At 44.9% G+C, this 26,938-nt stretch overlaps 1 protein-coding gene across 1 annotated transcript; it reads right to left on the bottom strand.

Annotated features, from left to right (window-relative positions):
* Positions 1-25,804, bottom strand: skila (SKI-like proto-oncogene a). The gene is made up of 7 exons (XM_037682354.1): positions 24,520-25,804; positions 8,873-8,968; positions 8,263-8,351; positions 6,411-6,553; positions 4,055-4,410; positions 3,125-3,355; positions 1-2,633 (listed from the first exon to the last, which is right to left on the bottom strand). The coding sequence occupies exons 1-7, from the start codon at positions 25,636-25,638 to the stop codon at positions 2,379-2,381; spliced, it is 2,289 nt and encodes a 762-aa protein (XP_037538282.1). The 5' UTR covers positions 25,639-25,804; the 3' UTR covers positions 1-2,378.
* Between the last annotated feature and the right edge of the window lie 1,134 nt (positions 25,805-26,938).

The following is a 26,938-nucleotide window of genomic DNA, read 5'->3' on the forward strand; positions in this document are numbered from 1 at the left end:
TCCAAATGATATATACCTTTCTGAAGATTATTTATATAAGAACAGTTAATATATTAATGACTACTTTATTTACAAAGTGAATATAAATCTTTAGTTAATATGTTAAATATTTTCTCTCGTTTCAGTAAATGTTTTAATGGAATAAACGTTTATGGCATTTGTAGATTTGCTTTCGTGATCGTCAACACCCCACCTCCATCCGCCGCTCGATCGTTAAAGGTGCTCATTGCAAAGTCGTGAACACCGCCCTCAAAAATTCCCCAGAACCAAAACCAACACTGTGTTTTCCTCGCACCGATGGTTCGCGCGTCCTTTAATAAAAGAGTTGTGCGCAGCTGCCAACTAACTTGTGCGTTTGTTTACCTACGGTAACAGCCGAAGTGACGTGGAAGAGCCGTGTGGGATGGAGACGGACGGTTTTGGTGTATTCATGTTTATGTGCGAAGCATGCAGATAAAACAATCGACTAGGTTAAAACCAGTCTAGAAATTGTACCCGGTATTTATCCTTGAGTTGTCTTATTTGCTCTTTTTCAACAGATTCACTGTTTTTTCCACCTAAAACGTATTTTCAGAGACTCGTCCGAGTCCACCACTTTGTTTAATCAGACCACGCCCAGCCTAATGTAACCACGTGACTCAAGCTTTAATGTGCTTTGCTGCAGAGTGCTTTGTTTACATTGAATGCGTACCCGCATTTTAGAATTGCATATCAGTATAGCTGTAAAACTACCGGAGTAAACCTTTAAACGGCACCGTTCGATACAGTATGGCACAAGGGGCTGTCATGTTGGATTTTATAGTCTGCAATGAGCACCTTTAGGCTCTGTTATGGTAAAGGGAAGCTGTGTACAAAAATCTGCATTGAACAGGATGGAGCACAGTGGAATGTCTTATCAATTTGCATTAATAGCAGATGCATAAAAAAGCTCAGTTTAGCCAAAGACGAGCCCATTACAGTTATTTCACACACACACACACACACACACACACACACACACACACACACACACACACACACACACACACACACACACACACACTGTCGCTCTCGGGGATCTTCTTAGTGGCGATAAAAAGCGCTTTTTGTCTGGCAACTGACACAATGAAGTTCCTCTGGCTGGACTTCTGCTGATGTGGAGCTGGAGCTAGGTGCCCCCCGGTGGTGGGGCCGAGGGCCCCAGACAGCAGCAGCTGCCCTCATTATGGTGGCACAAAACATGAAGAAGAAAAAAAGAGGGGCTCCCTCAGTACCCCCGGCGTCGGGGCCACCCAACATGCAGCGAGAGGGGAGGGAGAGCACCAAACCTCCCCTGCCTGAAAACAGAACCCGAACTGGACTATCTGCTTTCAGCCCCATTCTTAGAAGACAAACGGCGCGGGGATAAACCCGTCTGCGAGCAGCTCGGAGCGGGGTGACAGTCCACAGCTTTGATCATCCACTGGAAACTCTGAGGCCGTTGTTCTGCATCAACGCTCCGACACGCTCCGATGTGCAGAGAACTTATTATCATAGTGAGGCTGCCACACACGTGAGACGCTGTCGTTTTGTCTTTTTCAAGAAAAGGAGTCCTGTGACTGTCCCACATGACGCTCAAAGCAGTTAAGTGCTGCTTCTTTGTTTCTGGTGGAAGATGAGCATTGAGGGTTCAGTCCACGAGCAGCAGAACAGAGTGAAGGAAACTGATCTTTAGTCAGAATATTCCATATTTATGTCTCTAAAATGGGATTAAAGGGGCGGGATTACACTCAAAACAGTCACTATCACTATTGGCATATTTTCATGAGGTTTCACATCTGCAAATGATTTCTTCTGTACAGTAAAGGTCTTTTTTTCTCCATAAAGACTTGATATTTTAGCATCTTATAGTATATTTGTGTTTATAAGGAGTCCAAAACAACAACAAAAAAAGAAAAAATCAATATTGAAATGTTCGTTGAGTCGCCTACACTCGCTTGTATTTGACTGCTTGGGGTGTAATTGCTATAAAGAAAAAGGGGGGGGGGGGCACACACCCTGTCAGTCTGTGAGCCCTCGGTACTGGAAGTGTTATCACTGAGGATGAGAAGGTCCACAAAGTGTTCAGCTCCAGGAACAAGTGGGAACATAGTGATACTTGGTCTCTTCTAGACCTCATGTCTCGAGCAGCTGTTTGTTCAGTAAAAACTATAAATTAAATCAAACGTACATGCCCAAAAATATTTAAATACTGTTCGGGTGGTGGGGGTGTCAATGATCCTCCACTCCAAACCAGCCTGAGGAGATGTGAAGCTCCGTTCTGCTTCTGGCTGAACTGTTTGTGTCTGGAGAGTTGGCGGGTGATATGTGGCGGGGGAGGAATGGCAGAGAGAGGAAGCGCCTGGGGGGAGGGGTGGCTGTTACTTTTGGCCAGCCGCGGGGGCCTCAGACATTGATGAAGAGCAAAGTGGAGAGTGGGCGTTCAGGGGTCCGGTGGAGGGGGTGAGAGGGGGAGACGGGCTGCATCCCATCATGCCAGACTGGGCCATCTGCTGCTTGAGCTGGGAGATGGTGTGCTCCAGCTTCTCCCGCGCCTCCCGCTCCCTGTGCAGCTCCTCCTGCAGCTCCTGCCGGTCCGCCTCCGCCTGCTCCAGCCTCTGACGCAGCTCCGACAACTTGGTGGAGACACAACAAAACAAAACGTGAGGTCCAGTCAGGATTACAAGAAGTGGGCAGATGTTTACATCTGGGCGGTGAATTCATGTCTCTGCTGGTCCAACAAACACTCGCTCCATTAATAATCAGAGAACGTGAGTTTGATGGGGGAGCAGGCAGGAGGTGGTGCTGCAGCAGCCAGCAGAACATCGTCTGCGTCAAAACTAAACCTTGGACAAATCTAAACAACGGCTCTGCTCGTGTGTTCTGACATTCTTCCAGTGACTCAGACTGGACAGAATTAAACCTTTTGGAATATCCAAAGGACAGAGAGTAAATATATATTTTAAATAGTTAAAATATACATACAGAAAACTAAACTCATGACTACAGTTCATCTACCGAGAGCTGTTTTGGCTTCCCACATTTAGAAAGCACGCACTGTGTCGCTGTGATTTGTTAGTATTTTGAAACCAGAGGTGGATGCAGATGTTGTCCTGACAACTCGTACCTGGGCTGTGTAGTGCGCTTCTTGCTGCCGTTGGGCTCCTGGTTCACAAGCGCAGGCCTGCTGTCGGAGCTGCTCCAGACGGGTCTCCAGCTCCAGCTGCTCCTGGCGGGCCTGGCTGAGCTGCCGGGCCTGCTCGCTGTGCACCGCCTCCAGCTCGCTGCGCAGCTCCCGCTGCTCTGCGCTCAGCTCCCGGAGCCTCGCCGCTTCGCCCCCTCGCAACGCCTCCAGCTCCTGAAAACATAAGAGTCGAAGAAAAAAAGTCATAACGTGACCCCTGCAGGAAAAACACTTGAAATCGCAGCCCCTCTCCTCAGGGAGAACGGTCAACACTGCCCAAAGTCTGACAGGGTTCACAACTGTGTTTGTAACCTCTAACACATATTAACACTTATTCAGTGGGAGTTTAGAGTAAAGGGCAAAAAGTGGAAAGAAATTCTGCATATATGCGTTCAGATGAACACAAACCAAGTAGCTGATGGACAAACTGTGACTAATGTTTTCCTGATGAAGGCCATCTCATCTTAGATCACAAACTTTCTGTATATAAAGACATAATAAATCATCACAGTAACGTTGGTCAGCTCTATTTCCATGAGTGCAACGGGAAAATTAATTTGTTGAACAACCACAATTTTAAAAACAATGAACAATGTGTAAAAGGTTCTAAAAATAAAACATTAAAATGGACTGAAACAAAGTGGAACTGTTCTGTGGTCTCTGGTGGTATAGGGGTGCATTTGTGTCTCTGGCATGGACAGCTTCTGGAGTTGTCTTATTAAAACACTAATCACCTGGTGGTGGTGGTGGTGGTGGGGGGGTGTCAGTGGAAGGTGAGCATCACCTCCACATTCACATCAAGGACACTGTTAATGGCTGGGACAGTTACGGTCTGCTTAATCTTGTGATCGTTCATCTTTTCCACCCACTCACCATTTCCAGCTGCAGCTGCTTGTGCAGGGTGGAGTTGAGCTTCTCCTGCTGCCTGCGGTACATCTGCATGATCTCCACCACGATCCTGTCCTTGTCGTCCTCCAGCCCCCCCGCCGTCGCTGCAGCTCCACTCACGTCCTTAGCTGCTGCTTCCGTTTCCGACGACAACGCAGACGGTGGAGGAGGAGGAGGAGTGTGGGAGGGGACGTGGGTGGCTTTCCTGCAGCCCGGGCCGCTCGTCTCCATGGAAACTGCCTGGGTTTGGCGTTCCCGCTCGGTGGCCGACAAGACAGCGGCGGCAGTTTGGGATTTGTCCTCCTCGGCGCCAGCAGTGATGGGAGGCGACGCGTGGAGATCTGAGGAGGGATGGGAGAGGAGGACGAAGGAAGGGGATAAAAGCAAAAAGAAAGTTGAAAGACAAAAAGTGTTGTGCCGGTGCGCAACCCTGCACACACTTAGTAACACCCTCTCACACAACCTCATGAAAGCTGAAACTTCTTCCTAAACGAAAGCACGCACACGCACACGCACACGCACACACACACACACACAGCATGGCAACAGCAAACGCTCGCCCACAAAGTCTCTGTGTTCTTGCCCTCAGACACGCAGAACAGAATAAAGGGCTCGTGTAGGAGCGCTGCACCGACTCCTTGTTTCTTTTAACTGGTTTGTTCCCTCGCTGTGCTCTTTCAGCCGTGCATCATGGGAAACAATGAGTAGGCTGGTAAACTGTGGCAAAAATCATGATTGGAACAGAATCAAAGCTTTGATGCTTTCAAGTTTAGATTCTCCTCAGAACTCTGAAACGCTCGGACTGAGACGACTGTCTAATGATTTTACCTGTGTGTGTGTCTGTTAGCAAAATATAAAATATATATAGTGCATACTTCAGTCAATTTTACAGACACTGCTGTTTTACATGTTATTAATGCTTTTGCATTGTTGCACTTCTGATTCTATTCTGTTGTTATTGAATTTGTTAATTGTGGTTTGATATAATTTTTTTAAAAGGTTAATTAATAAATAAAAGATTTTCTTAAAACTCTGGCATGAAGGGCAGCGGGAGATAGGCATTCCTTTAATGAATGTTAGGCCTTTCACCTTTTAAAACACTTGTTTCATGACGCCTTTTGGGCTAACTGTGACAACTTCTAAATGATTTCCAGCCAGTCGATGTTTTAGAGGAAAAATGAGTAGAAAAAAGTAAAGTGTTCTAAAAGAGTCAGAGAAGAAGAAGAACGCACAACGAGATAGAAAGAATAAAGTAGAGCTCGCAGCAGGAGGAGAGGAGTGGGTGAGTTGACAGCAGACTGAGCGGGAGGCAGAAAAGAGGAAAAAGACAAAGATGGATGGAAAAGAAGCACGAGAACAGACGGAGAGCCGACTCGGAGAGGATGCAGACATGGCTGCCAGGAAAACAGAGAGATGGAGGGAGCGCAGACAGATTGGAGAAGAGAAAGAGAGAGCGAAAGAGAGGAGGGCAGCCTGGCAGTCAGACGTTGCGTTAATAATGACAGACGGAAACGGTTGCTGTGATTCATCCTCTGTCTCGATGCAAACGCACAGCAGCAGCACAGAGAGGTCGCTGCTGCTCGTTCATCGACAGTCAGGAGCCGCAGAGCTGGAATCTGAAGGTCAACGAGCCATTCTGTGTGTGTGTGTGTGTGTGTGTGTGTGTGTGTGTGTGTGTGTGTGTGTGTGTGTGTGTGTGTGTGTGTGTGTGTGTTTATAGTAAGCATGTGTCGGCTCTGAGTGAGTCGTGTGAACTTGATCTGCCAGTCATTTATGCTTATGCTGCATGAGGACAGCTGCTGCTGCTCGCTGTATTCATGTCAAGTATTGGATATACACGAGACTGCGTCTAACACACGAGTATTGCATAAATATTAATATTTAATAAGAACGTATTGTTGTTTTGCCACTTACTGTGTGTGGAAATCATTTTCAATAAATTGGTTGTAACATCAAATGATTAATTAATGTGTCCTAAAAATACTTTTTCTCCCCAGAAACCAATAAAAATACTTCATTTGGGTCAACAAGATTCCGTTAACATTATTATTATTAATATTATTATTGTTATTATTGTTGTTGTTGCCAGCCTCCCTGAAAGGAACTGGTAAATATTTTAGAGATAATAATCAGTTTTTTTTCCCAGGAGTGGAGACGCCTGAGGTTTGTCTGAAGTGACATTAAATGCATTTCACCTCTCGTCTACACGAACCTCTTTTAGTCTGATTAACAACTAGAAACTGAAAATGAAATCTAACAATGTGAAAGTGTTTTTTTGTAATTTGTCTCCAAATCCACATAATTGTTGTTGTACGTTTGTTGTGCGTGCCTCGTTACTGACCCATGGGCGGCTCGTCGTGGCCCATCGCTCTGCGGCCGTAGTGATGTTTGAGCAGCGCGCCGAGCATCTCGGGGCTCATCTCCGCTTCCCTCCTGAGCGACACGTTGGGAGCCACCATCTTATCGTAGGTGTACAGGTAGTAACTGGCACACAGAGGGGGAGAAAGAAAAACATTTAAACGGGTGAGTTTCTTTCATGACGACGTCGGCGGTGAAAATGAATATTTTCTGTTTGCTTTAAGTGTCCTAATGATCTCGATGTCAGCGTTTAATGTAGACAATCTTCGTTTAACATCTTTTTTTTTTTATCTCTAAGTAAAGAGAGCATCTGATTGTAGGAAACAAAGTGGAATATGGATATTTCTTATCACGTGTTTACAGGATCTCAGCCTGAACAGACACTCAGCTTATCACAAATGTCCAGGTAGTCTATACGACTGAGGGAGGGGGGGGGACGATTCTGCCTGGAGATGCTCTGAAGCCAACATGTTCTGTTTACTCCCCCGCTTCACGGCGAGAAAAGGGAGGAGAGGAGCTTTGAACCCCTCCCCCAGCAGCAGGCCCCTCCAGACAGCGCTGAGGCTGAAACTGTAAACTAGGTTAAGCCTGACAGCTCGCTGGGACTCTGCGTGAAAAGCTCCAGCTCCACCGAGTCTTCTTCTGCTCTGGTTGGAAACGAAGCGCTGCCTCTTTGGCTGAGTGAGAATCTAAGATTCTTTACACAAAACGAGTCAGAAGAGGCTGAATAATGTAAGGCCGGCCTGTATTAAACATGAGAACAACCAACGGATGTTGGAACCACCAAAATACAACTTTATGTGCTGAAAATGTCTGAGAGCAGCATTTGATGAAGACTCGACTAGTTTAAATGTGTAGTAGTCGTGAGATGCTGGCAGGTGATCGTGGCTTTAATCCCCCCCAATTTGTCTGGCCTGTCAAAGGCAGTCCCATGCAGCAACGGCTCTGTAAATCAAATAATTCCAGGCTTTAATCTGGGGCAGATTACTTTGTTTGCTATAAGAGAGCCATGTCCAGTTAAACTGAGGAGGGAAACAGAGAGCCAGAAGTAAAAACACGAGAATAAAAAGGTAGAGGGGCAGATATGAAGAAGGTTGAGGACGTGGGGGAAGAGAGAAGTTGACAAAAGGAAAGAAAAATAAACTAAAGACCAATAGAAAGTTGTTTTCTTTAATACGGTTTTACTAAAGTAGAAGAACAGGAAAAAACATCTCAGCCACCTGTGGTAGATAAAATTCAGCAACTAACTAATAAAAGTTTCAAGTATTGGCAGAAGCGTTACGGCAGCAGCTTCTAATGTTCTCTTGGGTAAGCACGTTAAACTCGAGCATCTTTAAACACACGTCCTAAACGCCACTGCTCTGCTCCTGTTTCTTCAAAGCAACTCCAACATAAGACACAACTGAAGCAGGAAAAAGACAAAAAAAAGCCAAAAAATTTATTGATTATTTACGTCAAACTAAAAGGATTGAGTGATATAACACTTTCAGTCATTTTGATTCTGAAAAAACCTAAATATTTTCCCATTTATTCTCTTCAAATATGAACCTTTTGAAAATAAAGGGATTTAAAAAATTAACAGCATTCTTGTGGGCTTTAGAAAAAAATGAAAATGAAAAAAGTTCACAGATTTTCTACAAAGACTGGAGGCATCCTACAAACAGGAGCAGGCTTTTGTTTGGATTTCTACGATTTTTAATCACAAAATCCTTTTTTAAACGCAGAGCTTGTGTGTGGGCTGAGGGTTGGACAAAATGAGGAAAGTGATGAGCGAGAGAAAACTTTGGGTTCTGATTGGGCCTCGGGGAGGTGAACCGACAGGTAAGGTGTAGTACCTGGGGTGGACCAGGGTGGGGTGTCCTGGCTCCTCCTTGATGTCTTGAAAAAGACGATTGAACACCAGAGCGGGTGAAGATGGCTTCCCCTGTGGAAAGCAAAAATCACGAGCATAAATATGACAACACCGACACAATGAGAAGTAAAACCTGAGACTTTCCATCTTCATTTATTGATATGAGAGGAAACTGCAGACCAGATGAATGACACACACAGATACAAAAGGAAACAACAAGAGATGGAAAGATGTGTGGTCGCTCTTGGAGCCATAATCTAATAAAGTTAATATATTCATTAAGAGATGCGAGTGAGGGATTACCCATAAGGCATCAGCGGAGACTCTGAGCAGGAGTCAGAAGAGAGGATAATAGTGAGAAAGAGCTCCTTTCCTACATGTTAACTTGGTGTGTGTGTTGTAGTGAGGGGGAGTGTGTGCATAAGTCTCCCCTGACAGGACAGAGGGGTGCAGCGTGCCGTTATGAATGGATGAACGGGGGGGTGGGGTTGAACCAAGGGTGAAGGTGGTGACCCTGAGAGCTGACCCGTGTGTAGAGGAGGCTGATGAGGAGGCGCATACGTGATTACAGAGAGGGGAAACAACAAAGTCACCTTTCTCGCTGGTCCAGCATCAGCTAACTTGTCGCTAGCGGAGCAGAGACCGACTGAAGTCTTCCTCAGCTGGCTCTCGTCTTCCTCTCCTGACTTCTGAAACACAAGAAGAAGAAGAAGATTGCGGATGAATTAATACAAACACACTCCGACAACAGCATTCTAGAGACCACAGCAAATAATAGATTTGTTATGATGCTTTAGAACGTGTATAAACGCCCGAGTTTGTCAGGGAGCGTGGGAGCAAGAGGAAGAGAAAGGAGAGGAAAAGAATTACAAGTGGCACCCGGGCTCAGAGGGAAATGAAAGACTAATGGCATTTAAGAGACAGAGGTAAACGACAACCAAACAGAAAAAAATGAGAACAAATGCCTTTAAAAGTGATCAATAGATAGTGAAGAAAGGTGACACGGTGCATTAGAAGATAAAAAGTAAAGGTGGTGTTGAAATGTATGAACTGAGGAGTCTACAGAAGGTTTATGAATCAAACTAAAGAAGAGCTCAATTCACTGACATTCATACAACTTACACTTAAACTTTCACAAAGTAAAAGAACATCAGAGTCTGAAAGTTCTGGAGCCGTTATGTCAGCTTCATCCCCTCCCGGGGAGCGGTCTGTTATTGTGTCTGCATGGTTCTGTGTGTTGTGAGCGAACTCGGGGCGCGCTCAGTCAGAGGTCACAAGCTGACAAACTGAATCGATGCACGTCTGCAGCAGACGGGCCTCTCGATGCACGCGCTTTGAAATGAACTGACAAGTAACGCAGAACACCAGAGGAACAAGATTTTCCAGCATGGCGGTGCGAGCTGCTCGGCAGCCCTCGGCCACAGACGCTGAGCAGGAGGAGGAGGATGAAAGGAGGAGCTGTGGAGGAAGAGGAGGCGATCCGATGAAAGTGCAAAAGCATAAAGGCAAAGAGTCAGAGGAGGTAAACTGTAGAAGGCATCATAATTGACTTACTAGCACTTAAAAAGGCATCTATAAACATTCAACCACAAATACAACGGCAGCTCTGTGTGGACTCATGGACACAAACATGAGGTGCAGCCACAGCTTAAACCTACATTCTCACCATTCAGTAGCCATGTTTTCATGAGCAAAATTCTTTGATCAGATTGAAATGTATTCGGATTAAATAATCCTTATGTATTGTTTACAAGGGGCACAATCCGCTCATCATGAGCTTTTGCATACAGCGGACTTTTATTCTGAATAGAAGTACTGACATGTGCAGAGAGGTAAACTCTCTTAAAAAAATAAAATAAGAAGAAAAAGTTCTACTTCCGTGATGAACGTAAACAAACCAAAATGGATCCGCGACAGGTTTTAGTGACGGTGGAGACGTTACTGCACTCCCTGACTGAGCTACAGGTAATACAGATTATTCTGAGCTCTTTCATAGTTTCTCGTAGACATCTTGTGTCGCTCACCGACCAGGTTTGCTTCCCCGACATATTAGCATCTAGCCAGGAAGAAATACGGGAGGCTGGCAGAGGTCGCACATGTGCAGTCAGGTCAGTTTTCCACAATCAGAATAAAATGATCAGATTAAGTGTTTACATGCACACCGTTCTGATTATGACTCGGCATAAACCACCCCTCTCATTCAGATTATAAATTCATTTAGATCGAGCTGAATCAGTCCGAATGGGGCGTTTACATGACTCATTTTTATTCCGAATGGCTGTTTAATCCGATTACTTATGTCCATGTAAACAGAGCTTATAATCCCAAAATATATTGAATTAATAATATTGCATTGAAAACCTCTGTATTTTTTTGTCTATACATCAGTGGAGTTGAAACTCAAAGCCATTCATCAAATAGAGAATGTCCTCCAGTACCAGCCTCCTCCACATGAAGCTGCTCTTTACGCTTGTAATTATTTTAAATCTATTCTTCACATTTCATTCCTAATTGTGCTCATTATTTAAAAAAAAAGAACTACAAAGCTAAACCTTAACTTTGTGCCAATTTGTACGCACTCTTGTGTGAAGCGTGTAGGGGACCTTCCCTGATTTACAAAGGCACGGGTGAAGGAGCATGCAAATGTAGGAGGCTGGAGCTGGATGCGTAGCCAGGTGTGTGTGTAAGTGCGTAGAAAGAAGGGAGGCTTGTCCATTCAAAGTATTTCTGGTTGGTGGTTTTTCTTTTTTTTTCCTCCTCTCAAGGCAGCACTGCAGCACTGAGAGGAGGGAGGAGGAGGTGGGAAGGACGGACGGAGAAACTGCAGAAAGAAAAACAGAAGATGCTCCTCAACAGCTGCCTCTAGTATACAAGTTGTGTACTAGATACCCTCATCTGTAGTCGTGTAAGGTGTGTGTGTCTCTTTCATACACACATGCAGAAACAAACAGGTCATCCAAAGGTCTTTCGTCTGCTTGAACCCCGTATGACAGCAGACGCTCTGTTGCTGAGACAACAACCGCTCATTAAAAGGTGTTTTGAGCTGTGCATGCGTGCACGTGTGTGCATGAGGATGTTTTGTCTCGGTCTCAGTTTAGGTTTTAGTTTTATGGTTCAAACAGGAGTGTAAAAATGTGAGGAAGAATTGAGCACTCAACCAGCGCAGTGAGGTGTGTGTGCATGTTTATCCACCTATAGGAGATAGTCTCATGCAGTAATTCCTGCTCACCTGACAGCTTTACGCCCTCACACACACGCACACACGCACACGTTCTCATTATCACTACTGCTCTCTGTTCCTTAATGAATGTGTGCAAACGTTTGCACATTTCAACACAACTGTTTTCTTCTCCTATCTCTCTTTTTCCACCCCCACTTTGCTTTATTAAACACACACACGCACGCACGCACACCAGGCTGCTCCTCGGCCTTAATCTGCACTAACGAAGCACCTCTCTTATCTGGGTTGCGTCTGTGACACACATGTACACGTGTAGCGAACAGCCCTTAACCCCAGCGTGTCTCCGGCCCTTTTGTCAGGCTGAGGCTCGCCTTATGACAGTGTGGATTAGCATTCCAGGCACTCGCTCAGCTGAACTCTGCCCTGTTGTTCCTAATCACCGGCAGCCTGCCTACTGCTGCTGCAGCGGCGGCAGCTACACTCATCCAGCGCCACGAAAACAGTCTGCTCAGACACACGCAGCCATGTGAACTCCCACAATGACCCACTTCTAGTCTAGAGCCTCCTCCGTTTAGTCCAACCATCGATGCGCGTGACGTTTCTGCAGCAGATGCACTAATGTAGCAAAAAGTGCTTTTTGAGTGCTGTTAAGACCAACAATAACAAGTGCTGGTGCACCGCACACATCCACAACTCTGCATTACCATAAACACCCTGACAGACAGAGTAAAAGCATTTCAGCTTTGCATGTCTGCTGTGGGTGACATCTGTGCTTCCCACAGCGAGGCAGGACCATTTAACCTGCACCAGAAACTCTACAGCACCTGCAGCTGTCTTCTTTCATTTAAACTGAAATATACAGAGCACTGGGCATTTTAAATGGAGGGTTACAGTGATGCGCATGAAAAAAATCCTTAAAAAAAAAGGGAATCGAAGCCTTTAAACGTTGCCGTTTTTTATGTTTTAGTCAATTTAAGTGTAGAAATTAAATTCTGCTGAGAGCACTGGATTCAATAATTAGTTTTTCTGCTTGTGTGCCGGCTTATCGTCCACATCCAGCTGAATTTCGCTCGAGGTGGGAGCTTTAGGTATCACAAAAAGTTGCCTCCAATTGTGTTTGTTGCAAAATGCTGCAGAGGATTTTTGTGTTAGCGACAGATAACGAGAATTAGACAGTTTGTACTTTGTCGTTAAGTACATTCTCGGGGCAAACTGACACAGACTGACATGGAGAGCATGCAAGTCTGAGGTCAAGCTCTCCTCCTCCCGGTCACGTGGAGCCTCCAGATGACGGCTGTCTCAGTAGAATAACACACACACACACAAAGTTACTCTTGGCTATAAATACACATGCTGTCTCCTTACATGCATAATGAAACGCTTACAAAGCTCGCTGTGCACTCACACTCAAGACTGAAGCGCTGCTGTTTCCATGTAGCATACTTTAAAATAAATTAAAATAAAATTTGGGAAAAAAAAAACTAATTTGAAAGTATATAAAAAGATTTGCTATTTATTGGGAACAAGGTTGAAAATGACTTTTCATTTCACGTTTAACATCATTACTGCTGACGACAGAGTGAAACCCCGACAAGGATATGAACACACACACATGGACACACACACACAACAAGTCTCTACAAATCCTACCAAAGGCACAAGAAAGAACGCACAAGCTTTGATTTGACCTTTTATCCCACGTTAAAATCTCTTCTGGACCCCAAAGCACCAACAAGTATCTCTACATCAGTTCAAACCCCGACATCAGCGGCTGAGTAACTCTGTCCTTTCTGACCCCCCCTTGTCCTCCCTGTCTGGACCACTTAAGCACCTGGTTATTCAGGACTGTCAGGCGGGGGTGGGGGGAGTCAAATGGTTGAAGCAACCAGCTCTTCTGTACTAAAAGAAGGAAGTAAACAGTCTTTATTTGGGTGCAATCTGCCTCAGACCGTTAGAGGGAAATGGAGGAAGACGTTCAGTGAGACAGTGGGTCCCACCCTGTCTGCCTGTTTCCAAACCACATCCTGTTCTGCTGCAGTCATCGACAGCGTCTAAGATCAAACTGGAGATACGAGCATACTTGCTGTCTGATTCAGCCATAAATAAAAATACTGGAGATGCCAGTGAAAGGCACCATTTTGTTTTTACCCTTAAAAGATCCACTAAATTATATTGATCCTTGAATTGCAGCCTTTTGGGTGTGGTTTTACTGGGACTTGGTGGTCTAGAGGTGCCACCTGGCACACCACTACAAAGACACTAGAGGCCTTTATAAGAAGGTCTTAATCCAATAAGCCATTTATCCATGAACTGGGAGCCACACTTTGTTTCAGCAGCCAAATCGATAAAAAACCACAAGGGAAGCAGGCAGCAAAGTGGGGCAATTAAAGGAATATACTTTCCTCTTTTCGTTTTTCTTTTGACAAACTCTGACTAACACTGTGTACCGGGAAGAATGGACTTTGTTTCAGATCTACGGTGTTCAGTTCTTGACCAATTCCTGAAAAAAAAAATTTATGGTCTTGCTTATTGTAAAAGCTGAGAACGAGATGACTTGTTTTTTCCTTTCGGTTCAGCTTTTGAACAGAGATAAGAGAAAATAAGACAGAGAAGCCTCGGGATGAGGACGAGTCTGACAGGTGGACGGTTAGACAAACAGGTGACGAACGGAAACTGGAAACTTTTTTTAAAAGTGTAGACACAAAGCCAAAACAAATGAGACAACATGTGACCGTCTGCCTGTCTGTTTGTCTTTTTCCTCACACACACACAAACACACACACACACACATGCACACACACACGCACACACACACGCACACACACACAGTGCTCCACCGTTTTTTTCCCCACACAGTGAAAGATCAGAACCAGACAAACACACTGATAATCATCAGCCAGATTACTCATGCCCCAGTCTCTCTCTCTCTCTCACACACACACGCACACACACACACACACACACACACACACACAGGCAGATAAGGACAGGTAAAGTTCCCAACTTGCTTTGGTTTCAAGCACTGAGTGCACTTTTGCAACACGCCGGTCCCGAGTCTAGACGGTCAAACAAGAACACCCGGTTTTCCCTCCTCTCTGCCAAATTGTTTGTCTCCCTCCTGCACAGCTACACTTCCAGTCAGCCATTTTACAATCCACACAACACGGACCAGACAGATAGAACCAATGGGACCCAGTTCAATGGGAGTCAATGGCAGAAAATGAAGCTGGTAATAAAAGCAGCAGAGAGAAATCGTCCCGTAACATTTGGCCGATCTACGGTTCACCTTTCTGCAGCTTCGCGGCTTCATTTAATTTAGAAACCGACCGACCCAACTGTATTTCTGGAGGATCCTTCACAAGCCTCTTTAATAACCTCTCGATCAATATTTTTCTGATCGTCTTCCGCTTCCATTTCTCATGTTTCGCAGCTGAATCCCAGGCGGCGGCAGGCAGTCTATGTTTGTACGTGGGGAAGCTTGTGATGATGTTACCTCATGAATGGACAAATTGTTGCACTGGAATTAGGTTGGCCATTTAGGGTAAAGTAATCCCCACCACACAAATCTAAATAAAAGGCCCGTGACACAGAAAATATAAAGAATATGCTAAAAAATTAAATTAAAAAAAGAACCACACAAAACTTGGATATAAAATATATCACGAAAAAGTACAATAAAAAGAAAAAAAGTATAAATACTTGTTTGCACAGCTAAACTAAAAAAGTTAATTGCTTCAAAAAGTATCTAATTCCTGTGTAAATTATAGATATTTGCTATACGACAAATTGACCACAACACCAGGTTTAAGTGTTACCAGCTGTTATGATGCAACATCACTTGGAGCATGTACATCCCCTAAAGACACTGCATCATAAACAAGAAGTACAAACGAGTGGCGTCACACTTCAAACCATCGGTCTGAAGCACCGTGAGTAATGGTTATAAACAGACAGAGAGTATTGCTAAAGTAGACAGAGAGGAAACATGAGTCAACCTCGTGGAAATCAGGCAAATTATGCAAAGTTACTGAACATCTGTGATATTAAAACGTACTTTAGCTGCTCTATCTGCTCATTAAAGCTTTTCCCAGATTTATTTATCATTTTCTGACTCTTTAAAGCCATAACGACTAGATTATTAGATTAACTTTAAACACTGAAGGTCTGTATCAGCATTACGTGCTCATATGGCCATACAGTCCACATAAAATTTAATTCAAAATAATAATAATAATTAAACACCCACAAGACGGTTCTGTTCGTGAGCAACTTGCCTTCTAAAGCAGAGCAGCTCAGTGTGTGAGAAGCACTTTCCTTTCCTCCATGGCCCCCAGGATAATTAATTACCAACACTGTTAGGGATCACCTGTATAAGAGAACTGGGCCAGGAGACAGAGACAGACACATGTACACACAAATGCGTGCACACGAGTAAACAGACATCCCATCAAACAATGGCTCCATCAAACAGCAATGTGGGAGGATGACGCAGTTTACTGCAAGCAAACAAATGCAGACACGAGCAGACACACTTCATGCTCCCAGGAGGACACATTGACTGAGAACGAGGCCAGTGGGCCCTTGTCTTGTCTGTGGATGACTGTACTCATCATGCGAGCTCAATCTGGGCCAGCGTATGCACGCTTGTGTGTGCATGATTTACAAGCGTAAAAAATTTTTTAAAAAAATCTGCACAAATGCTCTCTATCATGGGATGCTCTTTAGAGTTTAGGTTCAAATTCGCTGCAAGGAAAAGTCTCAAATCAGCTGCCTAGTTTTCTACATGCAGGAAACTTGGCTTACGATTGGGATGGATGAAACAACACGGAGCGCTTGGAGACAAGGAGCGAGTGAGAGAGCTGCAGGAGGATGAGCGTTGCTAAGCAGACTGAAAGCTGAGAGAGGCTGTCAGCAAGCCAGCAACGCTATCACTACACAGAGAAAACACAAAATGGAGACAGTCGCTTTATTTGCTAAAAGAATTTACGCAGCATGCACTGAAATATTTCAAAATACAACTTGATGGATACTTTAAACAGCAGCAACAAATAATCAATTCACTGTAATAATCACAGGACAAGAGACGAGCATTTACTATAAATTATCAGTTTGTTTACTTTTTACTCATCAGTGAATTATATTCTGCTGTAAAGTGGAAGACTGCATTATTGACAGTGCATGGTAGGCTGTCTGTGCTGGGAATAAGGGGTAGTGTGTGTGTGTGTGTGTTGGGGAAGGGGGGGGGGGGGCATGGTTGAAGGGATGGAGATTGAACCAGGATGCAGTCACGGTTCTACAAAGAGAACGATCCACCTGGCCAAAACGCCCCACAGGGTCAAATCCATCACAGACATGAGGAAAGAGAGGCTGTTAAAGCCAAACAGACCCTGGGTACTCCGAGCGCTCTGCAGGGAGTTCAGGTCTCATTCATATTGCATGCAGGAGCTTGTTTGAAGCCTTCACTGCTCCTCTCTGCATAGGCAGCTTGGCTATGGTGACCACGAACTCAACCATCTCACCCTCAAGAATATGCACACACACACACTGCTACAATAATATGAATTCATTAGTAACCATGCCACCTTTATTTTTCCAATGAAAGTTTCGAGTAAGCACTCCTACTTTTGCTACATATATTGTTCATATTTCTGAATGTGAATAATTAAAACCAACCATGAGAACACCCACAGTGTTCCCCAGATTCACACCCACATGTCAGCAGCCTGACAACAGACCAGGAGAAGCAGATTTGGGTTTGGAAAATCTCATTATGGGTTGAGTCAGAGCCCTAAGTGAACACACCTGGGCGAAGATCAAACGGACTGAACGAGAGACCAGCACAGTAATAAATCTTTGTCCCGGCTCCGTGGTGACGCTGATGAGCGGAGAGCAGACCGCAGCACGGATGGAGCACCATGACTCATGCTGCAGGACAGGACTGGCGTGGTGAAGGGGGAGGAAGTAGCTGCTGCTGGTAGTATTTTGTCTGTGAGTCTGACTACATGACCCTCTGATTACCTATAAGAACAGTCAGCAGCGTCCTGTGTGATTGTGGTATCTATTCACATAGGAGGCGTCAGCCTATGATCATATTCAAAGCAACATCCAAGGACAAGACAACAACAGTGGGTTTCCGTCTTAAATGCAGGTGTGAAGCTTTAATGAGACAGACAAAAAATGGTCGTTAGAGCGGCATTTCGTTCTTGGACGTGACTCACTCTTACGAGGAACTGCTACGCATATGGCCTCATGTGGAATCAGGATGTGTCTCAGCCAGTTAATTTCGATAGTGATGACAAATTGGATGTCTGGCGTTACAAAGTGCACATGTCATAGGAACTGGTTAAACTGTAGCCAGACTGTAAAACCACAAGGCAGTGCCACACTCGCCGAAGGATAACGTCAAGGGTAATAAGACTTTGCGAAGGCCAAGTCTCCCCAGCAGCAAGGTTGTTTTCAATACAAGCTGCAGTGAAGTCAGAAAAGGGGCTGCGCGTTGTGACACTTATGAAGATTTCTATTAATTTGAACGTATCGATACTAAAGTGCACTCAACAGTTTGAAACACATGCACCCATTAATCAGACTTTCATAGCTGAAGCGTACTCATCTAATTGCAACTGGAGGTCAACAGCTTTGAAGATTGTCTTGCTTTTTAATTTGTTCTGTGAGAAGCTGAGGGGATGTTGAGGATACAGAGATCCGGATCTACCGTAGGCTCTCTATGTACAGGGTCTACAAGAGCTAAACCCCTGAGAAGCACAAGCCAAGGGAAAATACATGCATGTGAGTGTCTGCCTTAAGAAATTTCAGCAAGACAGATGATTCCCCTGAGTGACGTTACTGCAGAAGGGAATAACAGGGAAGATAAACACATCAGCAGTTAGTAACGCAGCAACGAAAAGTAATAGAAGGCGAGGCGAAAAGCAAAACACCACTTGTTTTAGCCTCATTTCTGCAGTCTGCTTCCCAGTTGCTAACTTTACAGTCTCGCCTTGAGCAACATCACTCAGATCCCTTGTGAGATTTACAAGATATAGAGACTGTCAGCAAGTGGAAGGGGGTAAAAAAAAAAAAGAGTTGAAGAGGGGTTGAAGTTAGTGGAGCAAAGGTGAGCCTGGAAAAAAAAAAGACTTAAAGGGGTAAGTAATCCAAGCTTAGCAGGTCTGCGTCTTGGGGAGTTTTGCTGTGCGTTCTGTTTTCTTTTGGCGTCTAGACTCAAGGTCAAAACTAGCAAAAGGACAAGGTAGCACCTAACTTGGTGGGCTTTCAGGCATGCGTAGCCTGCTTGACAGAAAAATGCAGACAACTAATCTCCAACAACTCACGGAGAATTACTTCCACATGGAAATCACAAGGCATTACCACACAGGCAAATAAATTACCAGCAAAGTGGAGAGATGGGGATTCATTTAATAGTGCAGACCTCTGTTTCCCCCCTGACTCTGTCGTGTTTGGAGCATGCATAATTTATCAATGAAGTGGCTGGGTTTAATGTGTTGTGGATGTGCAGTGTGGGGGCCCAGTGAGACTTATGACACGCTTTTGATATCCTGTTTATCTCCTTGTCTGGGAGACAGGGGCTGTGGGAGAAACATATGAGGGAGGGGGTTTAAGTGCCTCTACGATGAACGCGGTTCTCTTATGGACAGCACTGTCTCTGGGCTTCTCCATTTATGTCTTCATTAATCACCTTTCCCACAGGGAGGGCGGCACACAGAGCCTTTCAAATGCAAACACACTCGCTCTGCTTGCACACAACGAGCACATGCTGGCAGTCTCCCTCCGGTCCTTTCCAGTACACCTCCCTACACACCCTGGCCCAACACACACACACACACACACAACCAGCTCTTCTGACTGTTACCCATGGAGACGAGACAGTGGACGGCTAATCTTCTCAGCAACACATCGATTAATTACGACCAAGATTATGCCAGTCTTATGGATGTGAAACAACTCAAGCCGCTTTTTATAAAAGAAATTAATAAATCTTGTTTGGACTCGTTACTAATTACAAGACTCTTTTCACTTGTTATCACCCTCGTTTTCCTCAGAAGCAACAAACTGGTCTGATGCCCCAGGGGGGAAGGAGACGGAGCAAAGCGAACATGCAAACAAGCTGTCAGTTTGTAGAGCACTTTTAGAGCCTGCGGGACAGCTGGGAGGGGTCTGGCTGGTTTGTTTAGTCTATGTGACTGTTGGCAGACATGGCAGAGGCTCGACGGCACAGGCAAACCTATCTCTGCTGCCCGTCGATGTGAGAAGCTCACTCATAGCAGCGCGGGAAAAACAGTCCAACCGAGGAAACAGTCGAAGATAACGAGCTGGAGCAGAGGTGTGAAATGATCACCAGCCAACCAACAGTGATTTTTTTTTTATTTGTAAAATCAAAGATAGGCATCAAGCTGGCGCACAATTAATCAATGCAATGAAATGAACTGTGACTATATGAAACTCCCAAAATGGGGAAAAATATAAATTTAAGCCACAAACTGACAATATATTTTTGGTGTTCCTCTAGTGAGCTGTGGTGTTGTTACAGCTCTGTAAAACTGACCTGATGGTAACATACCAGAGGCCCCACGGCTCAGCCCCTCCTACCTCGAGGGGCCCTGTTCAGTCCGTTACAACAGACAGAAAACACTGTCCATGGCTCGGTTAGCACAGCGAGCTTGAACACTCTCCCACACCAAACTACATAGAGCTGTGACAGACTGCGTTTGTCTGGGCCAGCATTCAAAAGAGCAGCTCTGTATTTAGAATGAGTGAATTACTGTTCTTTGGAAATACACGGACGTAGAAATATGCATATGGGTGTCTGGGGTTGGGGTGAGTGTTTGCTGGGGAAATGCATGCTGGAATAAATGCCATTGGCCAGTCAAGAGGGTTGTTACAGGATAGATTTGTGATTCCACTAAGTTCCCGTAGAGGTTAATTTTCAACTCGTGGAGAGGAGAGCTGGGCACCAAACCCACGGTAAAACCCACATCAATGTGGACAATAAAAAACACAAAGTGTAGAGTAGTTTGTGACTGACTCAATTCTGGAGACAGATGTACACAGAACACAGATGCAAATATTTATATATTGCACTGGCTACAACCACTGCAGCTACATTTTCCCATTTCACTTCTCTCCTGCTTCCTCCCCCACCCCATCTCTTGATGTGTCCTCTAGTATTATGCGTCACCCACCTTCACCACATCCATCAAGGTTGCAGACCTGATCAATAACCAATGGCCTTTCTTCCCAGCTGCCTCACAGATGCACACAAGTGGTCTTATTGCTTATGTAACGATCGACTTATCAGGTCATTTTGCTGCTTACTTTGTTACTGTTCACTGACAGGGGGCCTGGGGGCACTGACAAATATAAGGGAACTGTCGAATTATTGAAGGAGATGATGAGCGAAGGACCGCGTAGCCAAGAGCGCACTGGTTGTAAGATAAAATGTGTGAGAAGGAACCAGATCAAAGATGGATATGAAGATAGAAGTAGATGAAGGGGGAAACAGCAACTGCAGCATGGTGAATGATTAGCATGCCTGCCAAAATCCAATTACACATGACCTAGAAGAATGACTGACAAGCAGACAGACAGACAGACAGAGCAGACAGGAGCCAGCCAGAGAGTACAGCTGCACCGCTCTGTGGTAATGAAGTCACTGGTTTCCAAATAGCAAATAGAGGAAGCGAGAGGTGCAGCTGTCTGCCGTCTGTGCCGCAGCCACTGTGTCAGCCCAGCCAGGGAGACAGACAGAGGAGGGCTGTTCTCTCTGTCTGACTTTGAGCCAGCACAGCGCTACAAAACAAGGCCGAGGCAAATAAGCAACACATGTTAGGGGTCGTGTTCGATAGGGTTCAAAGACACATCTAGTTCTTCATATTTTAAAACTTAATTATGGGGGAAGGAGTCGCCACTGTAGTATATAAAACTAAATATAATACACAAATAACCTTTTTTTTTTAATATGTCGCTTTTTTAATTTTACGTTTTGTTACGTTGCTGAAACTAATGCCATGCAAGGTGACGTTTCACAATAAAGTGGATGTAGTAATTTTTTTGAGTTACTTCCTGCTTTCTTTGGCAAGACAAAAAAAATATCACCCATTAAAGTGTGACATCACCTGAAGTCTCAGTTTAAAGTATAAGCAACTGTTACAACCAGCAGAGGCAAAATGAACCCATTGTTTGGAGTGAACTAAAATAATTTGTGTAATAAGGCTTCGTCTTGTTGCTGCTGTCTGTTTGTGGCGTCCGTCTAGCAAACTCTATTTACTCAGCAGGGATCTGTAGACAGGGCAGCAGTGCCTCCAGGCATAAGGCGCCATTTATAGAGCGCAAGTCCTGGAGTTTTTAAATGCACCTACTCAAGCCAAACACTCCTAACAGGATATGGGAGTGCTAGGCCATTGGAGAAAGTCAGAAAAAAACTTCCAGAAGGCTGCACTTGTTTGTGTCTCGTCTCTTGTCGAAGGTCCCAGAACCCTCTAGTAAAACTGAACTGCTCATGAATGTGCACATTGACACTGTGTGTAAATAAGGGCTCATGGGAGAAGCGGTCTACGTTTGGGGTTAGACCAACGCAGAGAAGTGAGCCTTTTTTTTTTTTTTTGTAAAAGCAGGCGTGTGACTGTACGAGCTGCCCGGCTGGCCTTCTGCTGACATCCACTGGGATGTGGAAAGTGTGAGTCACACCGCCAGTGCAGTGGAGGCGGTCGGACACCGAGAGTCTGGAGGATGTTCAGGGTGCGAGACATGTCCTCCTCACATCCTGTTCAGTCAAACATTTTCATTACGCCAGCACACAAGCACAGGGTGGTTTTACTTGAAGGGGAACCACTGTGTTGTGACTGAGAGCTGTGGCACACTGTGGGTGCAGCTTGTTCTCTACTTACTGACCTTTGATACACTCGTATTATCTGCTCGGGGAGGGGGTGAAGCATGCTCGTTAAACACACAAAATCACCTGCTTTCTGGAGACTTTCATGCACTCTCCAGGAATGTGTCCATTTGTGACTTTATGTCTAGACAAAGTTCATAGAAGCACCATTTCTAATGGAGTCAAATACTTAAACATGGCAGAAAAGAGAAGAAAGGAAAAAAAAAAGAGAACGGTGTGAAAATCACCTCAGAGAGAAGACAGCACCTCAAACTGTGGTGAGACACAGGCTCCAGAAAGCCTGGCAAAGTGTGAGACAGCAAGACAAAGATGTGTCATACTAACCTCCAATTATCTGTTCTTTTACACGCACACTGAGAGCTACAACGTCTGACACGTAAAAACTCACAGAGACGTTAGGATTCATAATTCACCATGACATTACATGCGTTTTGTTGCTTGTGTTGCATGCGTCTGTGTCCGTGGCTTTTTTTTTTCTTCTGCCTGTGTTGTAGTATTATTTTGTCTGTGCCTCAGAGAAAGAATGTCTGCGTCTTCCAAGATGAATGCCTTAAACCGAGACAGAGGAAGAGGAGAGGGACGTTTTGGGAGGAGGCGGGACAGGAATGTGGTTTGACGCCAGACGAGACAGCCTTTCAAGCCTGTTTCACACTCCGAGTTAACCCGAGACGGAAGAGACAAATTATTTGTCGGTTTCATACGTAAACATTTGTTTTTCTGGGTGTTTTGGACACCTGCAGCTGCTTTAAATACATGTTGCACCCCACAGCCTTACACATAAACAACTAGTTTGTTAGAATTAGTGACACAAACCATGCTAGCAAGGGCTGTAGAGAAATCTTTCTGCACCAGTCAGACAAACACACAATCCCGCATTCACCCCAAGAACAACACAAAGGGGGTCTACTCTGGTCCAACAAGTTGAGACACATAAGATTTTCAATGCAAATATCAATGATGACTCCTACATGCACTCTGGCCTTGACTCCTCAATGCAAAATAAAAAATAAGAATTAGAAGCAAAGGCATCCTTTTCAGAGGACTGCAGCATTATGGGTTTCCATAATAATGCAACGAAGCAATTTCAATTTCAGGTTTGCCTGCAGGTGAAGGGAACCTAGAAAATGGCTTGTGCAGCATCTAGACATTTTCCTTTTTCCAATAAACACTTTTCTCCTAGGTTGCTAAGCAACTCTTCACAGAAATCATAAATCTGAGACCAAACAGTCAAAAATGTCTCGTTTGATGTCACCAAGTTACGGTCCTCTAAAACTGCAGGGATATATGTGAAATGACAAACTCCCCCATTGGCGATAAATCAAGATAGAACTTTATTTTTTTAGGCAAAGGATTTGGACATAACTGCTGACATGTATGTAATGCCAATCCTGGAGTTTCCTAGTTTCTTCCTGAGCCTCCTACGTTGACCTTTTGTTGAGCGCCTTTCCCACTGACCTCCAGCTAACCTGAAAGGACACATGATGCATTTCCTCTATAGCTGTGGCCAACTGACCTAAGTTTGACTGATCAGAGCCGGTGTCACCACCTGTCCAAGGACTCAGACACACGCTAGGTCATCGCTGGTTTACGTAAACACCATCCCAAAGGTAGTCAGTTTAAACCTATCAAATACACAAAACATGGGACTGCACCATTACAGAAAATGTGCAAGAGTTGGATAATCAGCTACTTGTGGAGACTTTGAATAACCCATTATCCAAAATAACACAGAGAGCTCTCAACATCCAACAACACCCATCCCAAGCCTGGTTCTGCTGGAGGTTTATTCCTGTTAACATGTAGTTGTTCCTTTCCACTGTCGCCAACGTGTTGCTCAGGATGGGACATTGTGACAAAGTGAAGATTCAACACAATCTGTTGGCTTTCTTAGACAGCTAACTTTTACTAATTGGCATTTCATAATGTCCTCTCTGTGAATGTATTGTGTGTGAACATGGACTGCAATAGACTTATGATTTGAACTTGTTTATTCTTGTATAGGGCCCTGAGAAAACTTATTGTAAATTGGTGGTAGATAAGTAAACTGAATTTAATTTAATTGAAATATCCAATGTTTTATTAGCTTAATGTCTATTTTAGTGTACAAATGTGACTTGTTTTTTGGCACCAACAGTTACTCAAATTGCACTTACTTTGTCTAGCGATCTCTTGAATTGATAGTGAAACTTCTCTTTGACTTCGTCGAGCAGCTGCTTAAGTCTGGGCTCCTCAGGGGTCCCCTGGTACTTCCTGGCAAGCTGCAGGTAGCACGGCCATTTGGCTGAGTCAAAGCCCCAGTGGCAGGTCCTCTTATCTGGTGACTTGTGTGAATGCATGACAAACTTCTGTGGTGAAAAGAGCAACTGGCATTCAACACACTGGATGCAGTGTGCCTCAGGCTGGGTGTAGAACTGGGGAACAAGGAGACCCTGGCACTTCCCCAGACACTGGTGCTCCACCTGAAAGCTGGCTTCGCTCTCCTTCAGCAGGCCCTGGACTGACAGCTTACCGCTGGGATCAGCAGGCAGGGTGGCTCCGGGACGCAGGAGAGCGTTGCACAGCCGCTGAGCATCCGTGAGCGTAATGAGACCGCAGGAAGGAGCATTGAACGGCAGGATGCCCAGCACCTTGAGGATGTGCAGCTGCTCGGCGTCGCAGCGAGAGCAGTAGACGTAGAGCTCGTCGCACACTGTGTTGATCTGCTGCAGCGAGAAGTCGCGTAGCACAGAGTTGAGCACCTGAGGCAGGCAGAGCCGCTTCTCCCCACCGACGACAAAGCAGGAGATGGACTCTCCCTCCAGCAGCGAGTGGGTGAGTTCAGTGGAGCTGTCACAGGGAACCAGCAGAGGGCCCCCTCCCAGGACAGGAGGGGAGGGCAGGGGGGGCAGACCAGCAGAATGCTCATGGCCTGTACGAGCTGAGAAAGCAGCTGGGCCCCCAAGGGAGCTCTGGCTGCTGAGAGTAAACTGGGCCAGTGTGTGTTTGAGGCCTGGACTCAGGTCCAGGGCTTTACCGGAGCCCATGAAGTGCAGCTCGGCCCGGCCCTCTAAGTCCATCTCAACGTCGTGATGCAGATCTTCCACCAGCTCCCGCTTCACTTTGGGAGTTTTGGGAAGGGAATCCAAGCCGCGCCGCTTCAGATTGATCTCCGCCATCACTCGTTTCTTGATGGGGGCGTCCTCCATTCGCTCCCTGTACAGCCGCTTCATGTTGCCCTTGAATGAGGTCAAGTCTTTAAAGGGGGGTTTCAAACTGGTCTGGGTGCTGGCCATACTGAAGAAACGGGTCACAGTCGTTCGTCAGCGCTTCTTCTTTTCCTCCCTCTTTCTCGTTTTTCTTTGTCTTTTTAACCCCTGAAGTCGTTCTTAAATGACATAAATCTTCTGGTAGTTAAACACATGCATGATGGACACTGAAGTTTTTTATGTTCTGATCCACTGCCTGAAAAAAGAAACAGGAACCGGAATTTAGAAGACGGAATGATAAATATTCACTGAGTATCTAAACAAAACAACACGTAGCCTGAGCATGAGATTGTGCATAATACTGTTTCAAGGTTCATCCAAAACAACCACAATGTTGTCATTTCTCAACACAAGATGGTCTAAAACTGGCACGAAAGGCAGCGAGCAATGTGGTCTTTATTTTATACTGTTCCTGTTCGAGATTTAAGAGGCCAGAGGCTGCAGTGGTTCTGACAAACAAATGGCAATTACCATATTTCACACGAACACAAGGTTTTCTCAGACAGAACCAATGTTTCCACCAAACCAACATGTTCACAAAGTGGGAATTTTAACATACCAGTTGGTCAAGGAGTTAATGGGCGTAATTCAACACGCACAAAAACACCTCACTTTGCAAATTAAAGTATCCTTCCCTAAGCCACATCTCCCCCACCCCCACCCCCACCCGTCTGCTGCTTATCCATCAGCTCCAAGAAAAACTACCGATGAACGCGTCCTTCGATCCTTTCACAGTTTGACATGCGGAACTACACAGAAAAATGGTGTTTCTCCTAGTGTATTAATCACTAACTGTAATCAACAACACTGACACAAAGGTATTTAATGTAATATCATGCAGACTGGTCCCAAAAAAAAAAGAGACTATGCACAAGCTTTTCTCATAACGATTAACGTGTCCTTAAATCACACATTTTTAAGCAAAAACTGCGAATACCTGGCAACCATGTCTGTTTGTTTACATACAGAAACAGCCGAAGTGACAGAAAAATGGTCAACAATGGCAACGTCCATGGAAGTGCCATTTAAGATGAAGTTTGACAACTTTAATTAATTTGTTTGTTGAGTATATAGATATAAAAGTAGGCTAGGTTGAAATGGTATGGTCTGGAAGTTTTGTGAAATCTGTTTGAATGTCTATATCTATTTTTATGTTGCTCCTCTATACCCCTTATGATCCTCCCATGTTTGTTCTTTAGCGTGCAATCCCACCTAAATGTCTTCTCCGGCATTTTTCTCTTGTCAGCTAGCACCATACTTGTTTATCTACCGACTAAAGTAGTCTCGCACAACTCAAACTTCAACATGGCTTCCCATTCATTCAACC

Source organism: Nematolebias whitei, chromosome 9 (assembly GCF_014905685.2).
Source record: "Nematolebias whitei isolate Nwh7 chromosome 9, NemWhi1, whole genome shotgun sequence".
Lineage (NCBI taxonomy): Eukaryota > Metazoa > Chordata > Actinopteri > Cyprinodontiformes > Rivulidae > Nematolebias > Nematolebias whitei.

Bases quoted from the DNA above. Each gene is read 5' to 3' on its own strand.
- skila (XM_037682354.1), bottom strand. From the start codon at position 25,638: ATGGCCAGCACCCAGACCAGTTTGAAACCCCCCTTTAAAGACTTGACC. The intron at 8,352-8,872 runs GTGACTTTGTTG...TGCTTTCCACAG, and splicing joins ATGCTGGACCAGCGAGAAAG to GGGAAGCCATCTTCACCCGC. The intron at 3,356-4,054 runs GTGAGTGGGTGG...TTATGTTTTCAG, and splicing joins AGCAGCTGCAGCTGGAAATG to GAGCTGGAGGCGTTGCGAGG.